This window comes from Heterodontus francisci, chromosome 3 (genome assembly GCF_036365525.1).
Source record: "Heterodontus francisci isolate sHetFra1 chromosome 3, sHetFra1.hap1, whole genome shotgun sequence".
NCBI classification, from domain to species: Eukaryota; Metazoa; Chordata; class Chondrichthyes; order Heterodontiformes; family Heterodontidae; genus Heterodontus; species Heterodontus francisci.
Genome location: NC_090373.1, coordinates 52,954,322 through 52,977,794, shown reverse-complemented (window position 1 = coordinate 52,977,794; position 23,473 = coordinate 52,954,322). Strand labels below are relative to the sequence as shown.

General features: G+C 42.1%; 1 protein-coding gene across 1 annotated transcript; it reads left to right on the top strand.

Annotated features, from left to right (window-relative positions):
• The first annotated feature begins 377 nt into the window (after window positions 1-377).
• Window positions 378-22,862, top strand: rnaseh1 (ribonuclease H1). Its single transcript, XM_068022217.1, has 8 exons — window positions 378-530; window positions 2,353-2,474; window positions 5,404-5,565; window positions 12,827-12,926; window positions 16,015-16,069; window positions 16,298-16,382; window positions 19,143-19,267; window positions 21,658-22,862. Exons 1-8 carry the CDS (start codon window positions 427-429, stop codon window positions 21,742-21,744), a joined length of 840 nt encoding a protein of 279 aa, XP_067878318.1. The 5' UTR covers window positions 378-426; the 3' UTR covers window positions 21,745-22,862.
• Window positions 22,863-23,473: the final 611 nt, after the last annotated feature.

The following is a 23,473-nucleotide window of genomic DNA, read 5'->3' as shown; positions in this document are numbered from 1 at the left end:
GGAAATATTCGGCAGGTTTGCCATCATCTGGCTGTTTTTCTCTCCTCAGGCAACTAACTTAAGTTTAAAATTCCGCAATCTGTAACACTTTGAGATTCGATTAGAGCCAGGTTACTCCAATGTCCAGGCAACCCTATTCAAGCGGGTAACAAAAGTGAGAATAATCCAATTCCAACAGCGCAGCACCGCCCACATGAATCAAAAAGTTGTGCCCTGTTGACTCCTCCCTGCCTTCGGGTGGCGCTGTGGCACGGGGTGTGTCTGTCGGCAGACTGGGTGTCTGACGTCATCTGATTGACGTCGGTATTGTCCATTCGGAATCAGGAGTAATCCACGGGCGCACTCTTCTCGCAGCCAATCAGGAGGCGTGGTCTCAACAAAGGGTCGGGCCCGGTGAGTGGGAGGGGGGTCCCTGAGCCGTGGTGGATGTGGCGGCTTCGTGGGCTGATAGCAGCGCTTCCGGTTGGAATGAAGAACAGGTTTTATTACGCGGTGAGGGCCGGGAGGAAGCCCGGAGTGTATGCAACCTGGTGAGTGAGGGTCCAGGCCCGGCAGTGAGGGACTGTTTACAGTTTGGACCCTCGGTCTGAGTTGGTTCCTCATTGGGTTTACAGGTCAAAGAAAATGGAGTGCACAGAAGGAGACTATTCGGCCCATTGTGTCTGTGTTGGCCCAGAAAGAGCTCTCCAGTCTATTCCCACCTTCCAGCTTTTGGTCCATAGCCCTGTAGATTCCAGCACCGCAAGTACAACATGTTTTTTTTTTCAATGTGATGATGAGGGTTTCTGCCTCTACTGTCCTTTCAGACAGAGTGTCCTAGCCCCCACCACCTTCTGGGTTTAAAAAAAATACCCTTCAACTCCCCTTCAATCTTTCTACCAGTTACTTTAAACCTCTGCCCCTGGTTATGGAACTCTGTTGAGGGAAATGAGTCCCATCCACTCTATTTAGGCCTCATAATTTTATACACCTCAGTTAAATCTCCCCTCCGTGTCCTCTGCTCCAAATGTTGTATGGAATATTAAGGTTTTGCTGGTGTTGTATTCTGTTCTTTTATGACTCAACTGAGAAAATAAGTTTAAGACAAAAGACTTTATAATCCATGTTGTGCTCCCTCCCATTTGCTTCATAAAGGGTTATGACACCAACTGTGAATGTATGTTGCAACTTTTGAATGATTAAACTGTTAACACTTTATTCTGTTGCAATTTGTGGTGAATGTTTAGAGACCCTGTTAGCCCTATTGAAATACTTTTAGCCTGGCGTTATAGGCACTATATTAAACCTGAAAGTGACAACATACATAGAATAGCCAATGAAGTTTGGTAATGTATGGCATATAATCCAGTTAGTGACCAGTGTTTAAATGAAAATTACACTGTCTGTAGCCAATTTTATGCTTATTTATATCAATTTTATGCTTGAGTGTCCTGCATTGGGAGCTGGAGTATTTTTCTACCCATTGTTGATTGCTCTTGGTTCATCACGGGCAAGATATAGCTTCAGATTTCTCTCTACTTTCCAGAAGGGTGCCCCCACCAGATTGGGTTGAAATTCCATTTTACAGGTTATGGCTTTGTGGTCTGAGAGTGAAACTGGCAGTTTTGTGTAGTGGGCCTTTGTCTGTTTTAGACTGACAGAAGCAGGCGGGAGTAATAAAATTGTGGGAAGGGAACTGTAGGTCTCTGGCAGTGAAAGTTTATATAGAATTAGAATAATATATCTAATGGGAAACACTTTATAAAAAAAAAATTAAATTGATCTCCCATTAGTTGCAGTAAAGATCAAGTATAGTCTTCAGATGGAATGGGTTAGAAGGTGGAGAATAATTGGACTAATGTGTACAGATGTAATTCACTTTTTAACACATTTCCACATTTATAAGGAAATTTACCAGTCTGTAATTGCATCCTCTTGCCACTGGCTGCAGTATAGTGCACACCCTGACAGGATGGTGTAATTACAGCCTGAAAAGTTTACATAGGCAGTTTCCATTATAAGGGTGGACATAAAATTGTAAATTCTTAACAGGTAGTGGGTGCAGAAGTAAATATATTTTTCAGTATGTTATAGATATAAACAGGGGTGTAATTTGTGCATTTTAATTTTACCATCTCCTTTAAACTATAAGGAAGAAGGGCCATCATGCCATTGGTCTGGGTTGATTTTTAATCTGTCCCAGAGGTGGGTGGATTGCTTTCTAATCTGCATTAATCTGCATTCCCCAGTCGAGTCGATTCTTTAGCTTTATCTCAGGTTCTGAGCAATTAAGAATCAATTAATTATATAAAACAATATTTAACAAAATTGGCGTGTTATGTTCCCCTCAAATGGTGTACTTTTTCCTCTTAGGGATGAATGTAAAGAACAAGTAGACAAATTTCCCTGTGCCCGTTTCAAGAAGTTTGCTACTGAAGAAGATGCATGGTCGTTTATAGGTACAGTGGCTTCAAGTTCACAAGCTGCTTCAACAGGTAAAGTATATCTTTTGAATACATAATGAAGTGGGGTGACCCTTCAGCAGAACAGTTATGTTAAACGCTCCAGAGGAAAGTTAGAAACCGGCATTGAGCTTTCATTAAATGAAGCATAGGGAATTAAATTTAAAATAACTGAAATGTGTAGAAGAGTAAAGGTTTTGAAGGGGAAAAAACTGTAATATAGTGAGGAACTGGGAAGAATAATGCGATACTTAAATGGAAACTGCAAACCAGTAAAAGATTTAACACTGTAAAATGTGGGAAGGTCTAGCTCTTATTTTTAGGCTATTTCCCTTAGTCCCAGACTCCCCAACCAGCGCAAGTAGTTTCTATCTAGCCTATCTGTTCCCCTAATATTTTTAAAACTTCAATCAAATCACCCCTTAACCTTCTAAATTTCAAGAAATATAACCCTAATTTGTGTAATCTCTCCTGGTAACTTAACCCTCGGAGTGCAAGTAATATTCTGGTAAATCTATGATGCAAGGCTTTGTATAGCTGTTGCACAATTAGTACCCCTTTTAAATTTGAGTCCTCGAGATATCAAGCCCGACATTGGGTTAGCCTTTTTAATTCTTTTCTGTACCTGTCCATGACATTTTAATGATTTCTGTACATTGATCCCTAAGTCTTTGTTTTCTAATTTTTCACCTTTAGAAAGTATCCTGATCTATCCTTTTTGCTTCTGAAGACCTCACATTTGCTACAGTTTTGCCCATTCACTTAATCTATCAATATCTCTTTGTAATTGTGTTTCCACTTACACAGCTTGCAATGCTGCCTAAATCTGTCATTGGCAAACTTGGATATGTGGCTCTCCCATCATCTAAGTCATTAAATATATATATGTAGTTGAAGACCCATCGCAGATCCCTGTGGATCACCACTAGTCGCGTCCTGCCAGTTAAAGTATCTGCCCATTATCCCTGCTGTTATTGCCTGCCATTCATCTGATTTCCTAACCAGGTCAATAATTTGTTCTCAATTCCATGAGCTTCAACTTCAGCTGACACTCTCTTATGAGCGACTTTGTCAAATGCCTTCTAGAAATCCATATAAATAATTCACAGACACTCCCTTGTCCACTACTTTAGTCATCTCATCAAAAAATTTGACCAGTTTAGTCAAGCATGACTGACCACAAATCCATGCTGGCTCTCTGATTAGCTGAAAATTATCAAGGTGTTCAGTCACACTCCTTCGTTATAGACATGCAGAATTTCCTGGCAACAGATATCGGGCCTGCTGGTCTATAATTCCCTGCCTTCCCCCTTTCACCTTTCTTCTAGCAGCGTGACATATAATTTCCAATCTAAAGGCACAGTTTCTGAACCGAGAAGCTTTGGAAGATTCTTGGAAGCTACATCAGAAGAGTTTAAAGACTATTGCATGCATCCAAACTACCAGCACAAAATTAATTCTGCTGAGATATCGGTGGTAAATATAAAAGTGAATTTAGTGACGTTTATTTAACGTTGAAATTTTTCCAGTCGCAGCACTATCTGAAATGCATGAGTGGTATGGCAAGTCTCAAGAAAGGTAGGCGTTGGAGCTGAGGTTAGATGTTTTCTGTTGCACAGAATAAGAGAAACACAGAACTGTTTGAATTGCTGGATCAGTAGAAATAGCTTTGGCAGTGTATAAAGGTCCAGTAGTTGAATTGAAAGGCAACTTGGGAGATCCTTGTTAATAGGTGGGGAAAGGTAGGAGGATCAACAGGCACAGTGTAAGCACCTGCCCTTAACTTGCAGTGCTGACTCCACTGAAATGTGGAGTAATTTTACTCAATGATTGGGATTGTGATTCTATAACCTTTAAAAGAATAAAAGTACAATGATTTTGTATGGGTATTGAATGATCCCAGTTAGGATGTGCTTGGAACCCATTTGATAATGAATTACCTAACATGGTCCAGTTTTTCTTAGATTTAGGTTAAAACTACATATTAAAAAAAAACTGAACAATATTTTGCTCCTTCCTCCCTTCCTGAATGTGTTGACTTTGTTGATGTACATTTTTATTGGTGGCCTCCACTACTTTACACAGCTGTTAATCACAGGAACTGCAGTGTTTCAAGAAGGCAGCTCACCACCACCTCTCAAGGACAATTAGGGATGAGAAATAAGTGCTGGCCTTGCTAGCGATGCCCACATTCCATGAACTATAAAAAAGAGCTTTTGATAATGAAGGATAGCAGTCTGTTTAGTCATTGGGACATCACAACCAAGCTCAATGTTCATACATGCACAGTGAATAGCAACCAGAAATATGAACCCTGGCTGATATTTTTTCTTCTTTTTTACCTCAGTGTCCCTGCATTAGAGTCAGGAGACAAATTTTAGTGCCCCTCCCATAACCATGGCTGAATTCTGTTGATTTGAGCTTGGGACTGCCCTGGTTTGGTCCACAAAATTATTTGGAGATCACGTTCCGTTTGCCAATTTAGTGACGAAGAAAGAAGAGGTTGAGGCATAGCCAAATGTGCTGGATCCTGCTTATTCTTCCTTGTGTTGTCTTCCTGGAAAATGAAAACTATTTGAGTACTTTCATCAGATGTGATCGTTTTCCTGAAACTTGCGCAGTCTCCAAATAGTATTTTATACCATCTCTTGCTTTCTTGAAATTTGTTCCTACTTTACTTGTTCTTTTTATGGGAAGTGGGTGTTGATGGCAAGGCCAGCATTTGTTGCCATCCTTAATTGCCCTTGAAAACTGAGTGGCTTGCCAAGCATTTCAGAGGGCATTTGAGTCAACCACATTGCTGTGGATCTGGAGTCACATCTCGGCCAAACCAGGTCAGGACTGCAGAATTTCCTTCCCTAAAGGACATTAGCGAACCAGATGGGTCCTGGAGAATCAATCTTTAAATCTGCATATTTTAATTAAATTGCAATAGAACTAACCATTTAATACTTTCCTTCAGAATGTAGTGGCCAAAGCAAGTCTGCTGATGAGTCAAAAATACAGAACGGTAATGGGGAAAAACGTTCACACGAGTCATCTGATGCTGACAGCGAGCCGTGCACAAAACGTTTCAAAAGCACAAAGTCATTCAGTGACTCAGAACAGAAGTTCACTTACATGGGTAGGTGAAAATATTGTTTTATTCCTATGATGTAACCTAAAAAGACTAAAATAAGATTCAGTCTTTTATGTTAAGTATAGATGAATTTGGTATAGTTTATTGCCGACAAGATTATATGGGATTGTACAGTTGGCTACGACTATTGAAGCATGCCGAGATTTAAAAAAAAAACCAAGGAAGCAAATTAATCTTCAATTTCTTTTTAACCACATGGACATTTAAAATTTACAAAGTATGTAATGCACTTATTCCCCCTCCTCCCTTCTTGGGTTCCACTAGTTGGAGCTTGTTTAAATATTTCCTGCTTAAGCTGCCCATGAATTGCTTTCTCCATTGCCCCTTGCTTTCCATTGTTATCTGAAGAACGTTTGGAAAAAACTGAACCTCTTACTTTATTGGCAAAATTATTTCAACCTTCAGTAATTTCCCCTTCATTATCTAGAAAAAAATTCAATTGGATGAATTTTCTGTGAAGCAGAAGGAAGCTGGCATTGAAAATAGTTGGTGGGTGACTGGCAGATGGAAAGAGTAAGTTAAGAAAGACTTTTATATCGTGCCTTTCGTGACCCCTGGGCGTCTCAAAGCCCTTTATAGCCAATGAAGTATTGTTTTGAAGTGTAGTCACTGTTGTAATGCAAGAAATGCGGCAGCCAGTATGCACACGGCAAACTCCCACAAACAGCAATGGGATAATGACCAGCTGATCTGTTTTTGTGATGTTGATTGAGCGATAAATATTGGCCAAGACACTGGAGATAACTCCCCTGCTCCTCTTCGAAGTAGTGCCATGGGATCTTTTACGTCCACCCAAGCAAGCAGATGGGGCCTCGGTTTAACATCTCATCTGAAAGGTGGCACCTCCAACAGTGTGGTGCTCCCTCAGTGCTGCACTGCGGTGTCAGCTTTGATTTTTGTACTCCAACCCAGGAGTGGGACTTGAGCCCAGAACCTTGGGACTGAGACGAGAGTGCTGCCAACTGAGCCACAGCTAACATTAAAAGTGGATGCCCATTGAATAATATTGTTACGACCAGGTGAGGAAGGGGTCTAGGGCTGCCTTCTCGGCCTTTTTCTAATTTGGCCGTCACAAAGTTTAACTTTTAGAATTAGAACATTACAGCGCAGTACAGGCCCTTCGGCCCTCGATGTTGCGCCGACTTGTGAAACCATCTGACCTACACTATTCCATTTTCATCCATATGTCTATCCAATGACCACTTAAACGCCCTTAAAGTTGGCGAGTCTACTACTGCTGCAGGCAGGGCGTTCCACGCCCCTACTACTCTGAGTAAAGAAACTACCTCTGACATCTGTCCTGTATCTATCACCCCTCAACTTAAAGCTATGTCCCCTCGTGTTTGCTATCACCATCCGAGGAAAAATACTCTCACTATCCACCCTATCTAACCCTCTGATTATCTTATATGTCTCTATTAAGTCACCTCTCCTGCTCCTTCTCTCCAACGAAAACAACCTCAAGTCCCTCAGCCTTTCCTCGTAAGACCTTCCCTCCATACCAGGCAACATCCTAGTAAATCTCCTCTGCACCCTTTCCAAAGCTTCCACATCTTTCCTATAATGCAGTGACCAGAACTGCACGCAATACTCCAGGTGCGGCCGCACCAGAGTTTTGTACAGCTGCAGCATGACCTCGTGGCTCCGAAACTCGATCCCCCTACTAATAAAAGTTTACACACCATATGCCTTCTTAACAGCCCTATTAACCTGGGTAGCAACCTTCAGGGATTTATGTACCTGGACACCAAGATCTCTCTGTTCATCTACACTACCAAGAATCTTCCCATTAGCCCAGTACTCTGCATTCTTGTTACTCCTTCCAAAGTGAATCACCTCGCACTTTTCCGCATTAAACTCCATTTACCATCTCTCAGCCCAGCTCTGCAGCCTATCTATGTCCCTCTGTACCCTACAACATCCTTCGGCACTATCCACAACTCCACCGACCTTCGTGTCATCCGCAAATTTACTAACACACCCTTCTACACCCTCTTCCAGGTCATTTATAAAAATCACAAACAGCAGTGGCCCCAAAACAGATCCTTGCGGTACACCACTAGTAACTAAACTCCAGGATGAACATTTGCCATCAACCACCACACTCTGTCTTCTTTCAGCTAGCCAGTGTTTTTAGCTTCATCTCAGCGAGTCCTTGCTCGCTGCTCTCTAATTGCAATTGTAAAAAAAAAATCAACCAGACAGGTTTCTCAGATTTTAAACAAAGGTATAAGTTTTAAGGTTAATAAACTCTTAACTCGGTTAAAACTATTAAGAATACAGGATGTGACCATGCTAGCGTGCAAACGCGATAAACACGCAAATAGATACAGAGGAGAAGAAAGAATTAAAGGGGGGAAGGTTTGAAGTAGTAGATGGAATTCAATTACTAGTTTTGGGTCGAATGTAAAGTCTTTGAAGTTAAGTCTTGCAGTTCTCGTTGGGGCCCAGTGCACACTTTCAAACTTGTTTCACTGGTACCAGAATGCTGCAGGGTCTTCTGTCTTGAGGCTTAAGTTACTTCCATGGGTCCCTGGAACTTTGCGTGAGAGACAGTAAAAGACCTTCTAATTGGTCTTCAAAATGCAGTCTGCTTCAAAACGTTTCTCTGAGCACAATTCAATCAACTCTCAGGTTGGCCAGCAGGTTAGTCATGTGATTAGCTCTTTGTTTGAAACAGTATTGCCTGTGAAGTTAATTCTTCAAAGTTTACACAACACTCAGGTGGAGGGGGGGTGGTGGTGATGGAGTGCTAGCTCTTACATAGGCAATGACTCTCAATCTTTTCATCATCACTATTGACAAAACATATCTGGCTAATTGAATCAGGGAGTACTCCCACTGTCACTCCATGCAGCTGTTTTTCAGAATGTAAATGTGCAGCCATGTTTACAGCCACTGCTCTGTGGTCTTTTTTAAACAAGTTATGTTCAATGTCTAGTAAGCATTCAAATAGCGCCCCATATGACGGAATTAATGTTTCCATTTGGCGGGTGTGGTTTCCGTCACAATATAAAATTAAAGGGAAAATTAAGAAAGGAAAACAGTAGAAATAATTGTCACCTTTCACTTTACTGTCATCTTGAGTGATTCTTGAGCTTTTGTATGTTACCTAAGAATACAAAATTCTTCAAGAGTTAAGGAATTTGTTTTCCCCTCAAATGCATTTTGCATTGGTACACAGGTGGTAAGTGGTGTCAAGAAGCTGATACTTGTGGCTTGATTTTCAATAACTGGACCGCCATGTTCATTGGGACAACTGCTGTGGTCACTATTTTCACCCGCATGAAATATAGTTAAGTTTAATTTAAATATTCTCTATTTTGAGGCCTATTTTTAAAAATTCATTCATGGGATGTGGGCATCGCTGGCTAAACCAGCATTTGTTACCCATCCCTAATTGCCCTTGAGAAGGTGGTGGTGAGCTACCGCCTTAAACCACTGCAATCCATGTGGGGTAGGTACACCCACGGTGCTGTTAGGGAGTTCCAGGATTTTGACCCAGCGACAGTGAAGGAACGGTGATATAGTTCCAAGTCAAGATGGTGTGTGACTTGGAGGGGAACTTGCAGGTGGTGGTGTTCCCATGTATTTGCTGCCCTTGTCCTTCTAGTTGGTAGAGGTCGTGGGTTTGGTAGGTGCTGCCTAAGGACCCTTGATGCTTTGCTGAAGTGCGTCTTGTAGATGGTACATACTGCTGCCACTGTGTGTCGGTGGTGGAGGGAGTGATTGCTTGTAGATGGGGTGCCAATCAAGTGAGCTGCTTTATCCTGGATGGTGTCGAGCTTCTTAGGTGTTGCTGGAGCTGAACCCATCCAGGCAAGTGGAGAGTATTCCATCATACTCCTGACTTGTGCCTTGTAGATGGTGGACAGGTTTTGGGGAGTCAGGAGGTGAGTTACTCGCTACAGGATTCCTCGCCTCTGACCTGCTCTTGTCGCCATGGTATTTATATGGCTACTCCAGTTCAGTTTCTGGTCAATGGTAGCCCCTAGGATGTTGATAATGGGGGATTCAGCGATGGTAATGCCATTGAATGTCAAGGGGAGATGGTTAGATTCTCTCTTGTTGGAGATAGTCATTGCTTGGCACTTGTGTGCCGTGAATTTTACTTGCCACTTATCAGCCCAAGCCTGGATATTGTCTAGGTCTTGCTGCATTTCTACACGGACTGCTTCAGTATCTGAGGAGTCGCGAATGGTGCTGAACATTATGCAATCATCAGTGCACATTCCCACTTCTGACCTTATGATGGAGGGAAGGTCATTGATGAAGCAGCTGAAGATGGTTGGGCCTGGGACACTACCTTGAGGAGCTCCTGCAGTGATGTCCTGGAGCTCAGATGATTGACCTCCAACAACTACAGCTATCTTCCTTTGCGTTGGGTATGACTCCAACCAGCGGAGAGTTTTCCCCCCCGATTCCCATTGACTCCAGTTTTGCTAGGGCTCCTTGATGTCATATTCAGTCAAATGCTGCCTTGATGTCAAGGGCAGTCACTCTCCCCTCGCCTCCAGTTCAATTTTTTTTATTGTACATGTTTGAACCAAGGCTGTAATGAGGTCAGGAGCTGAGTGGCCCTGGCGGAACCCAAACTGAGCATTACTGAGCAGGTTATTGCTAAGCAAGTGCTGCTTGATAGCACTGTTGATACCTTCCATCACTTTACTTATGATTGAGAGCAGACTGATGGGGCGGTAATTGGCCGGGTTGGATTTGTCTGCTTTTTGTGTACAGGACATACCTGGGCAATTTTCCACCTTGCCAGGTAGATGCCAGTGTTGTAGCTGTACTGGAAGACTTGGCTAGGGGCGCGGCAAGTTCTGGAGTACAGGTCTTCAGTACTATTGCTGGCATATTGTCAGGGTCCATAGCCTTTGCAGTATCCAGTGCCTTCAGTTGTTTCTTTATCACACGGGGTGAATCGAATTGGCTGAAGTCTGGCATCTGTGATGCTGGGGACTTCAGGAGGAAGCCTAGATGGATCATCAACCTGGCACTTCTGGCTGAAGATTGTTGCAAATGCTTCAGCCTTATCTGTCGCACTAATGTGCTGGGCTCCCCCATCATTGAGGATGGGGATATTTGTGGAGCCATCTCCTCCAGTTAGTTGTTTAATTGTCCACCACCATTCACAGCTGGATGTGGCAGGACTGCAGAGGTTAGATCTGAAGTGTTGGTTATGGGATTGCTTAGCTCTGTCTATCGCATGCTGCTTATGTAGTTTGGCACGCATGTAGTCCTCTGTTGTAGCTTCATCAGGTTGACACCTCATTTTTAGGTATACCTGGTGCTGCTCCTGGCATGCCCTTCTGCATTCTTCATTGAACTAGGGTTGGTCTTCTGGCTTGATGGTAATATGTAGAGTGGGGGATATGCCGGGCCATGAGGTTACAGCTTCTACTGCTGCTGATGGCCCACAGTGCCTCATGGATGCCCAGTTTTGCATTGCTGGATCTGTTTGAAATCTATCCCATTTAGCACAGTGGTCGTGCCACACAACACAATGGACGGTATCCTCAATGTGAAGGCGGGACTTCGTCTCCACAAGGACTGTGCGGTGGTCACTCCTACCAATACTGTCATGGACTGATGCATCTGCGGCAGGCAGATTGGTGCGGATGAGGTCAAGGATGTTTTTCCCTCTGGTTGCTTCCCTTACCACTTGCTGCAGACCCAGTCTAGCAGCTATGTCCTTTAGGACTTGGCCAGCTCAGTCAGTAGTGGTGCTACCGAGCCACTCTTGGTGATGGACATTGAAGTCCCCCACCCAGAGTACATTCTGTGCCCTTGCCACCCTCAGTCCTTCTTCTAAGAGGTGTTCAATATGGAGGAGTACCGACTCATCAGCTGAGGGAGGGCGGCAGGTTGTAATCAGCAGGAGGTTTCCTTGCGTGTGTTTGACCAGATGCCATGAGACTTGGGGTTCAGAGTTGATTTTGAGGACTCTCGGGAACTCCCTCCTGACTGTAAACCACTGTGCCACCACCTCTGCTGGGTCTGTCCTTGCTGGTGGGACAGTTTGGTGATGGTGGTGTCTGGGACATTGTCTGTCAGGTATGGTTCTGTGAGTATGCTGTCAGGCTGTTGCTTGACTAGTCTGTGGGACAGCTCTCCAACTTTGGCACAAGCCCCCAGATGTTCGTACGGAGGACTTTGCAATGTTGGCAGGGCTGGGTTTGCCATTGTTGTTTCCAGTGCTGAGGTTGATGCCGGTTGGTCCGTCCAGTTTCATTCCTTCTCGTTGACTTCGTAGCGGTTGGATACAACTGAGTGGCTTGCTAGGCCGTTTCAGAGGGCATGTATGAGTCAACCACATTGTTGTGGGTCTGGAGTCGCATATAGGCCAGACCAGGTAAGGACAGCAGATTTCCTTCCCTAAAGGGCATTAGTGAACCAGATGGGTTTTTTCCAACAATTGACAATGGTTTCATGGCCATCATCAGACTAGCTTTTAATTCCAGATTTATTAATTTAATTCAAATTCCACCTTCTGTTATGGTGGGATTTGAACCCATGTTCCCAGAGCAGTACTCTGGGTTTCTAGTCCAGTGACAATACCACTACGCCACTGCCTCAGCCATTTGGTATTCAACATCTGTGTGGGAGGTCAAATTATACAGTCCAGCGTCTGCATTAAACGCTCTATCGAGTGTAATCTCACTCACCCATCAACCCTCCTCTTGGTCACCTACCTTGACTGATGGTCGTCCAATGCCTCAGAATTGAAATCCTTGTGTTTAATGCCCTTTGTTGCCTCAGCCTTCCTTACCTCTGTAACCTCTTCAACTCTACAGCTGTGCCCTCCCACCATTGGTGGCTGTGCTTTCAACTACGTAGGCCCCATGATGTGGAATTCCTGCCAAAAGCTCTTCCACCTCTTTTTTAAGACACTCCTTAAAATCCACCTTTTGATCAAACTTTTGGGTACCCCTCCTACTATTTCAATATTTGTCAGCATTTTTAAATATGCTTTGAGATGTTTTCTACATCAACAGTCTAATTTCAAGTTGTTGTAGTATGGATTAGTTGCATGGTAAACTCGCTGGGCTTACTTTTCTACTTGTCCTGGAACTGAATACCAGGGTGCAGCTAAATAATTGACTCTCTGGGGTTGAAAATATGAACTGTTTCCGGAGTTCTGCTGCACTTCTGGCTCTAAGAATTTGTTGAAGGGATTCCTTCCATAATATGTTGCTCAGATGTCATTATGTGAACAAAATCCAAGTATTTCTGCTTCGATCAGGAGATGCTGTTGCAGTTTATACAGATGGCTGCTGTTCAGGAAACGGGCGGAAACGAGCTCAAGCTGGAATTGGTGTGTACTGGGGACCTGGCCATTCCCTGTAAGTGATGGAATTTGTTTTCAATTAGAAAAAAATATCAAATACACTTCAAAGACAATCATCAATTGAATTGTAATGATTTGTAAGTGAACATTTTGTTACTATGGTTGTTACTGTTTTGTTACTGCTTGTTTTTCCATTCTGTGGGTTCTCCAGTGTAATCAGGCAGTTTTAAATGAGTGTTCGACTGCTGGGATAATTAGTATAGTAACTTTGGGTTAGCTGTGATAGCTGACTTTAATTGCTTAACCCTGCCCCAGTGCTGATGCATCTTGGGGATTTCCAGAACAGTGATAGCACTTGGTATGACCCCCTCCCCCAGTGCTATCAGACCAGATACTGTTCTCATTCCCCTGAGTGCTGTCACTTCCCCTCCTGTGCCCCCACACCACACACTCCCATTCCTGTCACTGCCAGGAATCATTTAGTAAATTGGGTTCCATATTCTATCCCCTCAGTGATAATAGAGCCTGAGTTTCTCCTCCGTGTGGTACTGCCATACCGCAGAAGCATCCTCTGTTAGCCAGTGTAGCTCCCATAACTGTTAAGCCCCCCCCCCCCTCCCCACGCCTTCCTTCTGATCAGCCTCATGTAACTAACTGATATAATTTGCTATGTTAATTGTAAAAAAAAAAGTTAAATATATATTAATAAAGACCACTGACTTAAGGATTTTCAGTGAAATTGGCCGAATCATGAAGTCAGAAGTTTTACAGTTGCTTCAGGATTGAAGTGCCATGTAATAAAAATAGAATTTAACTTAGTTGGTCACGATAAGACACTGACCCTGATTTAAATAAATTTAGGCCACACGACGTTCCATTCCTTCTGTTATAAAGTCTCATCCTCTGATTCACCATGAGCAATACCATGGTCTATCCGATTGTGATGTAAGTTCAATAGTGTTATGAAAGTGCTTCCCTTTTCAGTTTTAACAAGTCTTCAAAAGAAAAAAATAAAATTCCATGGATGTGCTTTATTTTATCAAGTTCACTGACTGGACAAGATGTTTGAAAGCCACCTGTGCTAGAGGCCACCTCTGATTTGGGCTCAGAAAACAGCAGAACCCTTGGTGACTTGGGGCGGGGGGGGGGGGGGGGGGTGGGGGAGTGGGGGGTTGGGGGTGGTGGGTGGAGGAGAGAGAATGGTTACAGAGAAGCAGCATGTCAAGGTTTGTGGAGACCAGGAGGTGGTTGATCACACTCTTTGGGGTTTGGACATTGTTTTCAGTTAGTTGGAGTGAACTGCTTGAAGACAGTTGGTGGTTTCCTGCCAAGGAAAAAAAAATCACCCAACTCACTTCCTCCTTTACCTTTCTGAAGAAATCCTGCCAAGGTACAGTGTGGAAGAGCAAAAAAAAATCCTGGTGCCATATAGCTCCTGAGAAGGGTGGGGATGGGGGTGCAGGGTGGGAATCCTGCGATCCAAGTGTGTGCTGGTGGAAAACCTTGATGCCACATTTCTGCCAGAAAGCCTTCTAGAATAATTCTAGACGCCTGCAGAATGGACTGCTTCTGAAACTAACCCAGTGACCCGTCTCTCTACACCTGGATTCCAGACCAAAAGAGGGACAACTGACTTCCTTCCATATCTTTTTTTTGTCAAGAATTAGCAAGTATTTGGCCAAAGTAGTTTTTTTTTGTCGTGTTTTGTGACAGACTTCTTCAGAGTGAAATTATGTATTTTTTCCAGTCTCTGTAATTGTAAAAAAAAAAGATTTCATATTTTGAAATCTGTATGTTAATGCTTTGCTTTGTTACTGGTTAAGTCTTATTTTATAATAAACTGATCAGTTTAAGAAATCTGCTATATTCTGGGATAAAAATATAGAGTTTATGATTGGCTGTATCGATAACAGGGTAAACATTTAAATATATGTTGTGACCTGTGAAGAAGTGGAACTGGAAGACAGTGCACTCCTCTTGTCTCGGTCATAACAATAGTAAATTAGTTACTGAGGCAGAGTGTTCGAACGTATTGCACAGTGGAATATTGGGACTTAAGTGGTGCTAACAATTTTCTATTGGAGTTCCCCAAACTTAGCTACCTTTTTGTGATACAGCACTGAGTGTGGTTCTTTTGGGCAGCTTCCTGGAGCTTTTGGAGCTTGGATGATGCCTTGCAAATGTAGGACAGGTGAGGAAAGTGGGACAAAATAACTTTTTAAAAAGCATTGCCCTCCCCAGAAGAAACCTGAGGTTCGCTGTGCTCACAAGTCATTAAGTGTTCATGTGTATTCTGAATGCAAAGCTAAGTGGTGATCTGGAATATCCCACTACACCCATTTCACTTTTCCAAAATCCTGTGACCCATAAGTCTTTTCCTGCAGCCCCCCTCCATGAATGTAACACTTCAGGAATTTGGTATTATGGGCGATTTAATTAAAAAAAAAAAATTATTTATTGGAGACTCTCCTTACCGCCCCGAGCATGTGCAGAGTGATCACCAACGTCATCAGTGCGTCCGAACATTTGTCAGCTTACCAATATGAATCCGCGCACGCGCGTGGCGACGTCACCACATAATGACGTTTGTGTGTTGCCTCTTCAATGGACATGATCGCCTCCTCCACCCCTGCCACAGTACCCCGCTCCCTCCCACAATCAGCCCTTCAATTGCCACATTGTTTCTGCTCCCTCCCACAATCGCTGCATTCGATTTCTTGCTCATTCCCACGATCGGCATTTCCCTTCACCACTTCCTCCTATGCTCGCTGCTCTCATCCCATGCGCTCCCTCCGGGCTTCTGCAGGGAGCAACCGGTGGGCATGGGGGGGAATGGCGAAGGGAAGCAGCGATTGCGGGAGTGAGCAGCAAACAAAGCAGTGATGGCAGGAGGGAGAGGGGATCTGTGGGGGCGGTGGAGGCATTGATTGCAGCCATTGAGGGGTGAGGGTTTGGGTTCAATTCATTTTTTATGTCAAATTGTTTTTCTGCCTGAGATGTCGCAGACACTGAGGTTTCAATCGATGAGGCTGCATTTGCACATGTGCCAATACTGTGTCACATAGCGGTTGTATTGTCAGCAAACATAGCCTTTTTTTTTTTACAGTGCTCTTTACTGTTAATTCTTTAACTTTTTTTCTCAGAAACCTAAGTGAAAGACTTTCAGGAAGACAGACCAACCAAAGAGCAGAAATAGTTGTAAGTATTTTGTATGAAGATATATATCCAAAATGTTGCAAAGTCTTGTCTGTACACAGAAGTGCACACAAGTTTTATTAAGTGATTGATGTATTATTTTATGTTGGCTAACCAATTTTCTCACTGTATAAACGAAGACATGCAAACTGGAATTTGTAAAACCTGCACTCTTGTCAAACATTTGAGCTAGAAGTGACTAATTGCTTGTTATCTTTTTTTCTTTTTAAGGCAGCTTGTCGGGCAATTGAGCAGGCAAAGGAACTTAATATCGAAAAATTGGTTATTTTCACAGACAGTATGTTTACAATTAATGGTAAGTAGCTTGAACATAAAGGACAGATTTTTATTATGTTCTACAAGTATGTTTGTGGGAAACTTATGATTACCATAAAGTCAAGCGATGAACTTGAAAACACTGATTCATGGTGACCGTCCCAACACTTTACCTTGGCCATTCTTCCTGTGTGAGCCTACTCAGTGTCAGCTTTTCATTTGGGAGCATACCCGGTAAGGGCATGCAGTTACCAGCAACAGTCACAGGATTGTGATGAGGAATAGGAATCTGGGTCTTTTTTTTTTCTTCTCACTAATACATGTGGCTGAGTTTAGTTGTTGCCCTGTCTAAAGGCACAGACTGGATCAAATCCAAGATCTGTCTGATCTGCATGTTCTTGTACACATTTAGCTGCTGAGGAACACATGGTCATTTAAAAAAATAATTACAGTATTGGTGCTGTGAATCTACATCGTATTTTATCACAGACTGCAGTTAGTTTTTATTACATTCATATAACTCAGCTCAACAGTCCACTTAATCAGTACCCGATCCACAAACTTAAACATTCAACCCTTCCACCACCAGAATAGCGTGGCTGCAGTATGTGATATCTACAAGATGCGCTGCAGTAAGCTGCTAGGTCTTGTTTGGTAGAACTCCCAAATCAACAATTTCCACTACCTTGAAGAATGACAGCAGGTGCATGGAAACACCATCTTCTCCAAGTTGCACTCAGTTCTGACTTGGATATGTATTGCTGTTCCTTCACCATTGCTGGGTCAAAATTCTGGATCTTCATACCTAACAGCATTACTAGGAATACCTTCACCAAATGGACTCCAGTGATTCAAGAAGGTTACTTGTTCTTGGGGCAACCAATAAATTGCCTAAACCTGCAATGCCCACATCATGAGAATCTAGACTTAAAACTAAGTCAGTTTTTGCTTCTGATTACTATTCAGTGATTTCTGCTGGGAAATGCACTTTTGTTGATCAGGCTCATGCTCTGCCCTCACACTGAATAACCTGCTGGTGCTCACTGTTTTGGCTAATGTTTTTGACTTCCTGAAATGACTGGGGAGAGTAATGTGCACTTTACATTGAACTCATGCAAAAGGTTGGTTTCCAAATTAGCTGCTACTTTGTTACCTGTGTCAGTAGTAGGGAGAATGTTAGAATCTATTATTAAGGATGAGATAACTAGACACTTGGAAAATATGATTGGGCAAAGGCAACATGGATTTGTGAAAGGGAAATCCATGTTTGACAAACCTGTTGGAGTTTTTTGAGGATGTTACTTGTAACATAGATGGAGTACCAGTGGATATGGTATATTTGGATTTTTAGAAAGCTTTTGATAAGGTCCCACACAGGAGGTTAGTAAACAAAATTAGAGCACATGGAATTGGGGGTAATATACTGCAATGGATTGAGTTGGTTAACAGATAGAAAGCAGAGAATAGGAATAAATGGGTCATTCTCAGGATGGCAGGATGTTACTATTGGGGATCGGTGCTTGGGCCACAGGTGTTTACAGTCTATATAAATGATTTGGCTGTGGGGACCAATTTAATATTTCCAAATTTGCCGATGACACAAAACTAGGACGGAATGTAATAAAAGCAAAATACTGCGGATGCTGGAAATCTGAAACAAAAACAAGAAATGCTGGAATCACTCAGCAGGTCTGGCAGCATCTGTGGAAAGAGAAGCAGAGTTAACCTTCGGAAGAAGGGTCACTGACCCGAAACGTTAACTCTGCTTCTCTTTCCACAGATGCTGCCAGACCTGCTGAGTGATTCCAGCATTTCTTGTTTTTGTTGTAGGAGGGAATGAAAGTTGTGAGGAGGATGCAAAGAGGCTTCAAGGGGACTTGGACAGGCTAAGTGACTGGGCAAGAACATGGCAGATGGAATATAATGTGAATACGTGTAAAGTGATCCACTTGATAGAAAAAAAAATAGAAAAGCAGAGTATTTCTTAAACGGTGAGTGGTTGGGAAGTGTTGATGTTCAGAGACCTGGGTGTCCTTGTTCATGAGTCACTAAAAGCTAGTATGCAGGTGCAGCAAGCAATTAAGCCTAATGGTATGTTGATCTTCATTACAAGGGGATTTGAATACAGGAGTAAAGATATATTGCTTCAATTATATAAAGTGTTGGTGACTGCACCTGGAGTATCGTGTATGGTTTTGGTCTCCTTATTGAAGGAAGGATACACTTGCCATACAGGGAATGCAATGGAGGTTCACCAGACTAATCCCTATGATGGAGAGATTGCAGAAACTGGGCCTGTATTCTCTAGAGTTTCTAAAAATGAGGTGATCTCATTGAAACTTACAGGGTGGATGTGGAGAGGATGTTTCCTCTGGCTGGTGAGTCTGCAACCAGGGGACACAGTCCCAGAGTAAGGGTCAGGTCATTTATGATGATGAGGAGGAATTTCTTTACTTGGGGTGGTGAATCTGTGGAATTCTCTACCCCAGAGGGCTGTGGAAGCTCAATCATTGAGCATGTTCAAGACAGAAATCAGTAGATTTCTGGATACTTAATGACATCAAGGGATATGGGAATAGTGGAGAAAAATGGCCTAGAGGTAGATGATCAGCCATGATCTGTTTGAATGGCGGAGCAGGCTGGACAGGCCGAGTGGCCTACTCCTGCTCCTATTTCCTATGATCCTACAATTACAGCAGTAACTACACTTCAAAGTACTTAATTTGCTGTAAAGTGTTTTGGAACATCCTGAGCTTGTGAAAGGGGCAGAGAAATGCAAATTTGTTCTTTTATCCAATAGGTATCACAAAGTGGATCAAATCTTGGAAAACTAACGGCTGGCAGCTTCGTTCTGGAGGATCCGTAATCAACAAAGAGGACTTTGAAAGACTTGACAAATTGACCTCTGGTATAAACATTGAATGGGTATGCAACCTTTGTTCATGGACGAACGCCAAGAAAATTGATTTAAAATTGATTCTATGTTCCTGTTATCGTCTGCTTTAGTGGGAGGAGTTAATAAAAGTCCAGTAAACTGGCCATAACAGTATGTAGTCGCTAGATGATCCCCACACCTTTTTTATATTCATTTACAGGGAAAAGTACAAAAATTACTTAAATTTTTTCACTTCCTGTGTGACCTTGAGCACTCTATCCAGATAACCAATGTTATGTAATGGATGAAAGGATTTTCAAGCTGAGGTTTTGCCACCTTAGAACCTCTGGATATTTGCTCATATTTCCAGAAGCCTAGAGCTAAGACCATTTCCTGTACTGTTGTATTCTGACTATCACTTAGATGTTCTCAAGTGTATGTGCCTATTTGGGAATTTGCAGAATGCCTTTGAAATGAGCCAATGAGCAACTAATGGAAATTGCAGTTATGAATTTTATGCAAGATTTATCAAAAACTCTTTCACATAGTTACTAGTTAGTTACCTATATCGTTGCTTGTAACAAAAAAAGTCTCCTTGTGACCATACTCTGATCCTTGGTCTCCCTATCTTTCGTGCCCTCGCTCGCCTCTTTTTCCTTCTCCCTCTGTATGTTTGCTGTTGTATCTCTCTCTCTTGCTGACTTTTGTTCACTCCCTTTCTGTAAGTCCTTCCTGTCTGCTGTTTTTTCTCAGTTTTCCTCACTGCTTCTCAGTTTTTCCTTTTTCATGTTCATGTCTCTCTACTCTCTTTACCTCCTGTGAAACCAGCAGAAATAAGGCTCTAGCTGTCAAGTTGGAGAAATTGGAACAAGGAAAGGTCATTTAAATTAAGTTTTATGTCCCAACCACTGATCCCCTCCCTGCTCCATTACTGCTGAGCCATAGATCTTCAGCCTCCCTACCACCACACACCTCCCTGCACTCCCTTCTAGTCTAGGACTGAGGGGGAGTGATGGGTAGGTGGGACTTGCAGGCAGGGAATTCCTTTAACAAAAAAGTTTTAATTAAATATTATTGGTTATTTTTATGATGTCAGTATTGGGCCTTGAACTATTATCAGGTGGGTGATGTGACAACTGAGGCGGGAGCAACGCACTGTCAATTCAGTTCCATCGCTGCACAAGTCGCAGCATATTATTAAAGTTTTTCCACCCAACCGGAAAAACAGCTAAATTAAACACTTGCCCCAGAATAAAACAGACCAAACTAGGTATCTTTAGACAACAAATTAACTATTAAAACTAAATATTAAACACTTAAGATAAACCTATATCAAAAGACCTGATAACTTATTTTAACCTAACTTTCCCCATTCACATACACACAAATAAGTTAACCTTTTTTAAATGATCTTTTAAGAATTAGCCGTTTAAGAATAAATATTTTGTGGGTTACGTTCCTGATTGATGAGGTGTCTAGATTAGAACAATCAGATGCCACCCGAAGTCTTCGCACACGGATTTGATGAAATGGTCCTTCAGTAGATTGGCATTCAAAACACTTTGGCTGCAGCAGGCATCAGAGTTCTTTTCAGAGATGAGCACAGCAGCAGGTCAACTTGAATTTTCAAACTGACGAGTGTCAGTTGAAACTTTAGTAATACGAACAGTCTCTTCAAAGGATTTTTTCCTTCTTAGGCAATTAACTTGGCCTGTAGCTCCTTGTAGAATTTTTGCTGAGAAAAATGGACCGTTTTTCTCTTCAGTAGCAAGTTTTGCTGGGGAGTCCCTCATAAAACTGGTTTCAGCTGGTTTTTGCCAGTTTTATACACACTCAAATCGAAACATTATACCATGTGACCTCCTGCTTCAGCCTAGGTAACAGTGCAGCTGTGGCACACTCTGCCTCAGAAATCCAAAAGCGCCTCTCTTAAAGGTGCATTGTTTCAAACAGAGGAGAAAATAAATACAATTCTGTGACAGTGAAGGTACACTTTCCCAATAATACATCCCTAGCCTACCTGCTTGGTGCCTTTTGAACTAAAGGTAATGGAGGTGCCAAAGTCAGGGTCTGGAAGCAATGTTCACTTTAAACTTAGTTACTCTGTGTGGTCCTTTTAAATTATTTTGCGCAGCTGTGCACACGCATTGTTTATCCCAGAACAGGCCCGCATTGTACTTGTCAGGCTGCTGTGCACCCGTGCAACTTAGTGGAACATTGGCTGGGAGGTGGTTGCAGCTAAATCTAGGCCAGCCTTGGGATGCAACAAGTTGGCATACATAAAGTGGAGAGGTGCTTGATCCCTGGTGGGGGTAGGGGGGCACATAAGTGGTCACATCATTCTCGCGTACCAATGAAATACCAGACTGGGCGAACTACTGTTTGATGTTTGAAATAAAAATGAATGTCTGTGTCATGCACCTTTCTGCTTGCTTTGCAGATGCATGTGCCTGGTCATGCTGGTTTCACAGGAAATGAAATAGCAGACCGTCTAGCTAAGGATGGAGCCTCCAAGCCACCATGTTGATGAGCACTGATGAATGCACTTTGCAGTTTACATGGATGCAAGTCTGAAATATGTATATCAAACTGATGCAAAGCAAACTTTATTTAGGCATCTGTTTTTTTGTAAAGCTGCTTTTCAGTGTCTCAAACAGTGCTTTTTATTACGGATAATCTTCCAACCTCATGCTACAGGTGGAGAGCCTCTCCTACTCCCAATACTGTATACTGGGAATTCATATGTATTGTATGTACTGGGTATGATTTGCTAGCAATTTTTATTCAAAATTGTTAGCACATACTTGAATTTCCAAAATCCACTGTTAATGGGTGAGGCTTCTTGTCAGTAATGCAAAGTTGGAAGCATGTGTTTTTATTTTAAATGAGGATAGCAAACTTATTTTCTCTATCACTGGGCTGTAAGGAATCTGCAGCCAAGAGGTATTCTATCAACTTTTTCCTGAGGCTTACATTGCTCATTTGAGCTGGTTGCTGAAATTGCAGAATAGCTGACATTCAGGAATTTTTTTTTTTGCCTCTTAATTCCTACTGTCTGCATTTTCGCCGGGAAAGTGTCTGCGCTGCAGTCAGCATGGCTAAGCTATCTAACTTTGCAATATTGGGCACTGTTTCTCTCCCTTTTTCCCCTCATTATCACAATGCAAAATGTTGGTATTCCCAGCTCATTGTTAACAGTGCTGCAAGTAAGTGTACATTATAATTATAGGTTTTCATACATTGGCAAGTGAATCATTTGCATAAATTATTTTAACAGTACTTTTGTACATAGTGTTGATATGAAGAACTTTTTTTTAATTTGGAATGGTGTATAAAAGGTTCCAATCTAAATTTAGGTTGTTTCTTAAATGTTCAAATAATAAATTTTTGGCTCCTGTTTTGATTTTGTTTTTTACATTTTTGTAATCATTTAAATTGTTTTCTTTTTGTAAGCTCTCTTTCGTCACAGTAATGCACTCGTGATCCCAGTTACCAACAGGATTGATGATTTGATCATTACAGTATGAGAAATCAACGAGGACAGGAAAAGTCACTTTTTAGAATTAACCTATTTTGTACATGGGTTGGTTGTTCAGTTTGTAAAACTAAAATCATTAAATACATTTTCTAATTTTGTAAATTTTAGAGCATTTTCGCTTCCTTTTATTCAAGAATCTAAAATAATTTGTACAACACTAATTCTACCTTCTTTGCAGGAAATTGCTTGCCTGACAGTTTGAGTTAGGCCTGGATTCTGAATTTTAATGCTTGCATATGAATCTAATGTAGCAAAATGGGAAAATTTCTGTTAGATTAGGTGGATGGGGTAAATATGATTTTTAAATCTGGAGCAGCAAGTTTAATCTCAAGACAAAGCCCACTGTGGCAATGATGACCAATAAACACTTGGGCATCACAATACAAAGAACAAAGAAAATTACAGCACAGGAACAGGCCCTTCGGCCCTCCAAGCCTACGCCGATCCAGATACATTTTATTAAATGTTGATACCTATTCTCAATATATGTCAACGGTTGCTTGATGGCTGTAATATTTACAGGTTAACAGATCATGGAATATTTGAATTCAGTTACTTTGCTGAACTATTAAATCATGATGTTTGCAGGCTGATGATGACTACTAATGTACTAACACCTCAAAAGATGCCAGAGATGGTTTTAAAGGCCCAAATTGTAACATGAACAGATTCCCTTGGGCATAAAATCATAATATGGTTTTGATCTTGGTTCCAGCTG

Coding starts and splice junctions, on each gene's coding strand:
- rnaseh1 (XM_068022217.1), top strand. CDS start 427: ATGTGGCGGCTTCGTGGGCTGATAGCAGCGCTTCCGGTTGGAATGAAG. Junction 16,383..19,142: donor CAGTATGTTTACAATTAATG/GTAAGTAGCTTG, acceptor TTTATCCAATAG/GTATCACAAAGTGGATCAAA. Junction 19,268..21,657: donor CTGGTATAAACATTGAATGG/GTATGCAACCTT, acceptor CTTGCTTTGCAG/ATGCATGTGCCTGGTCATGC.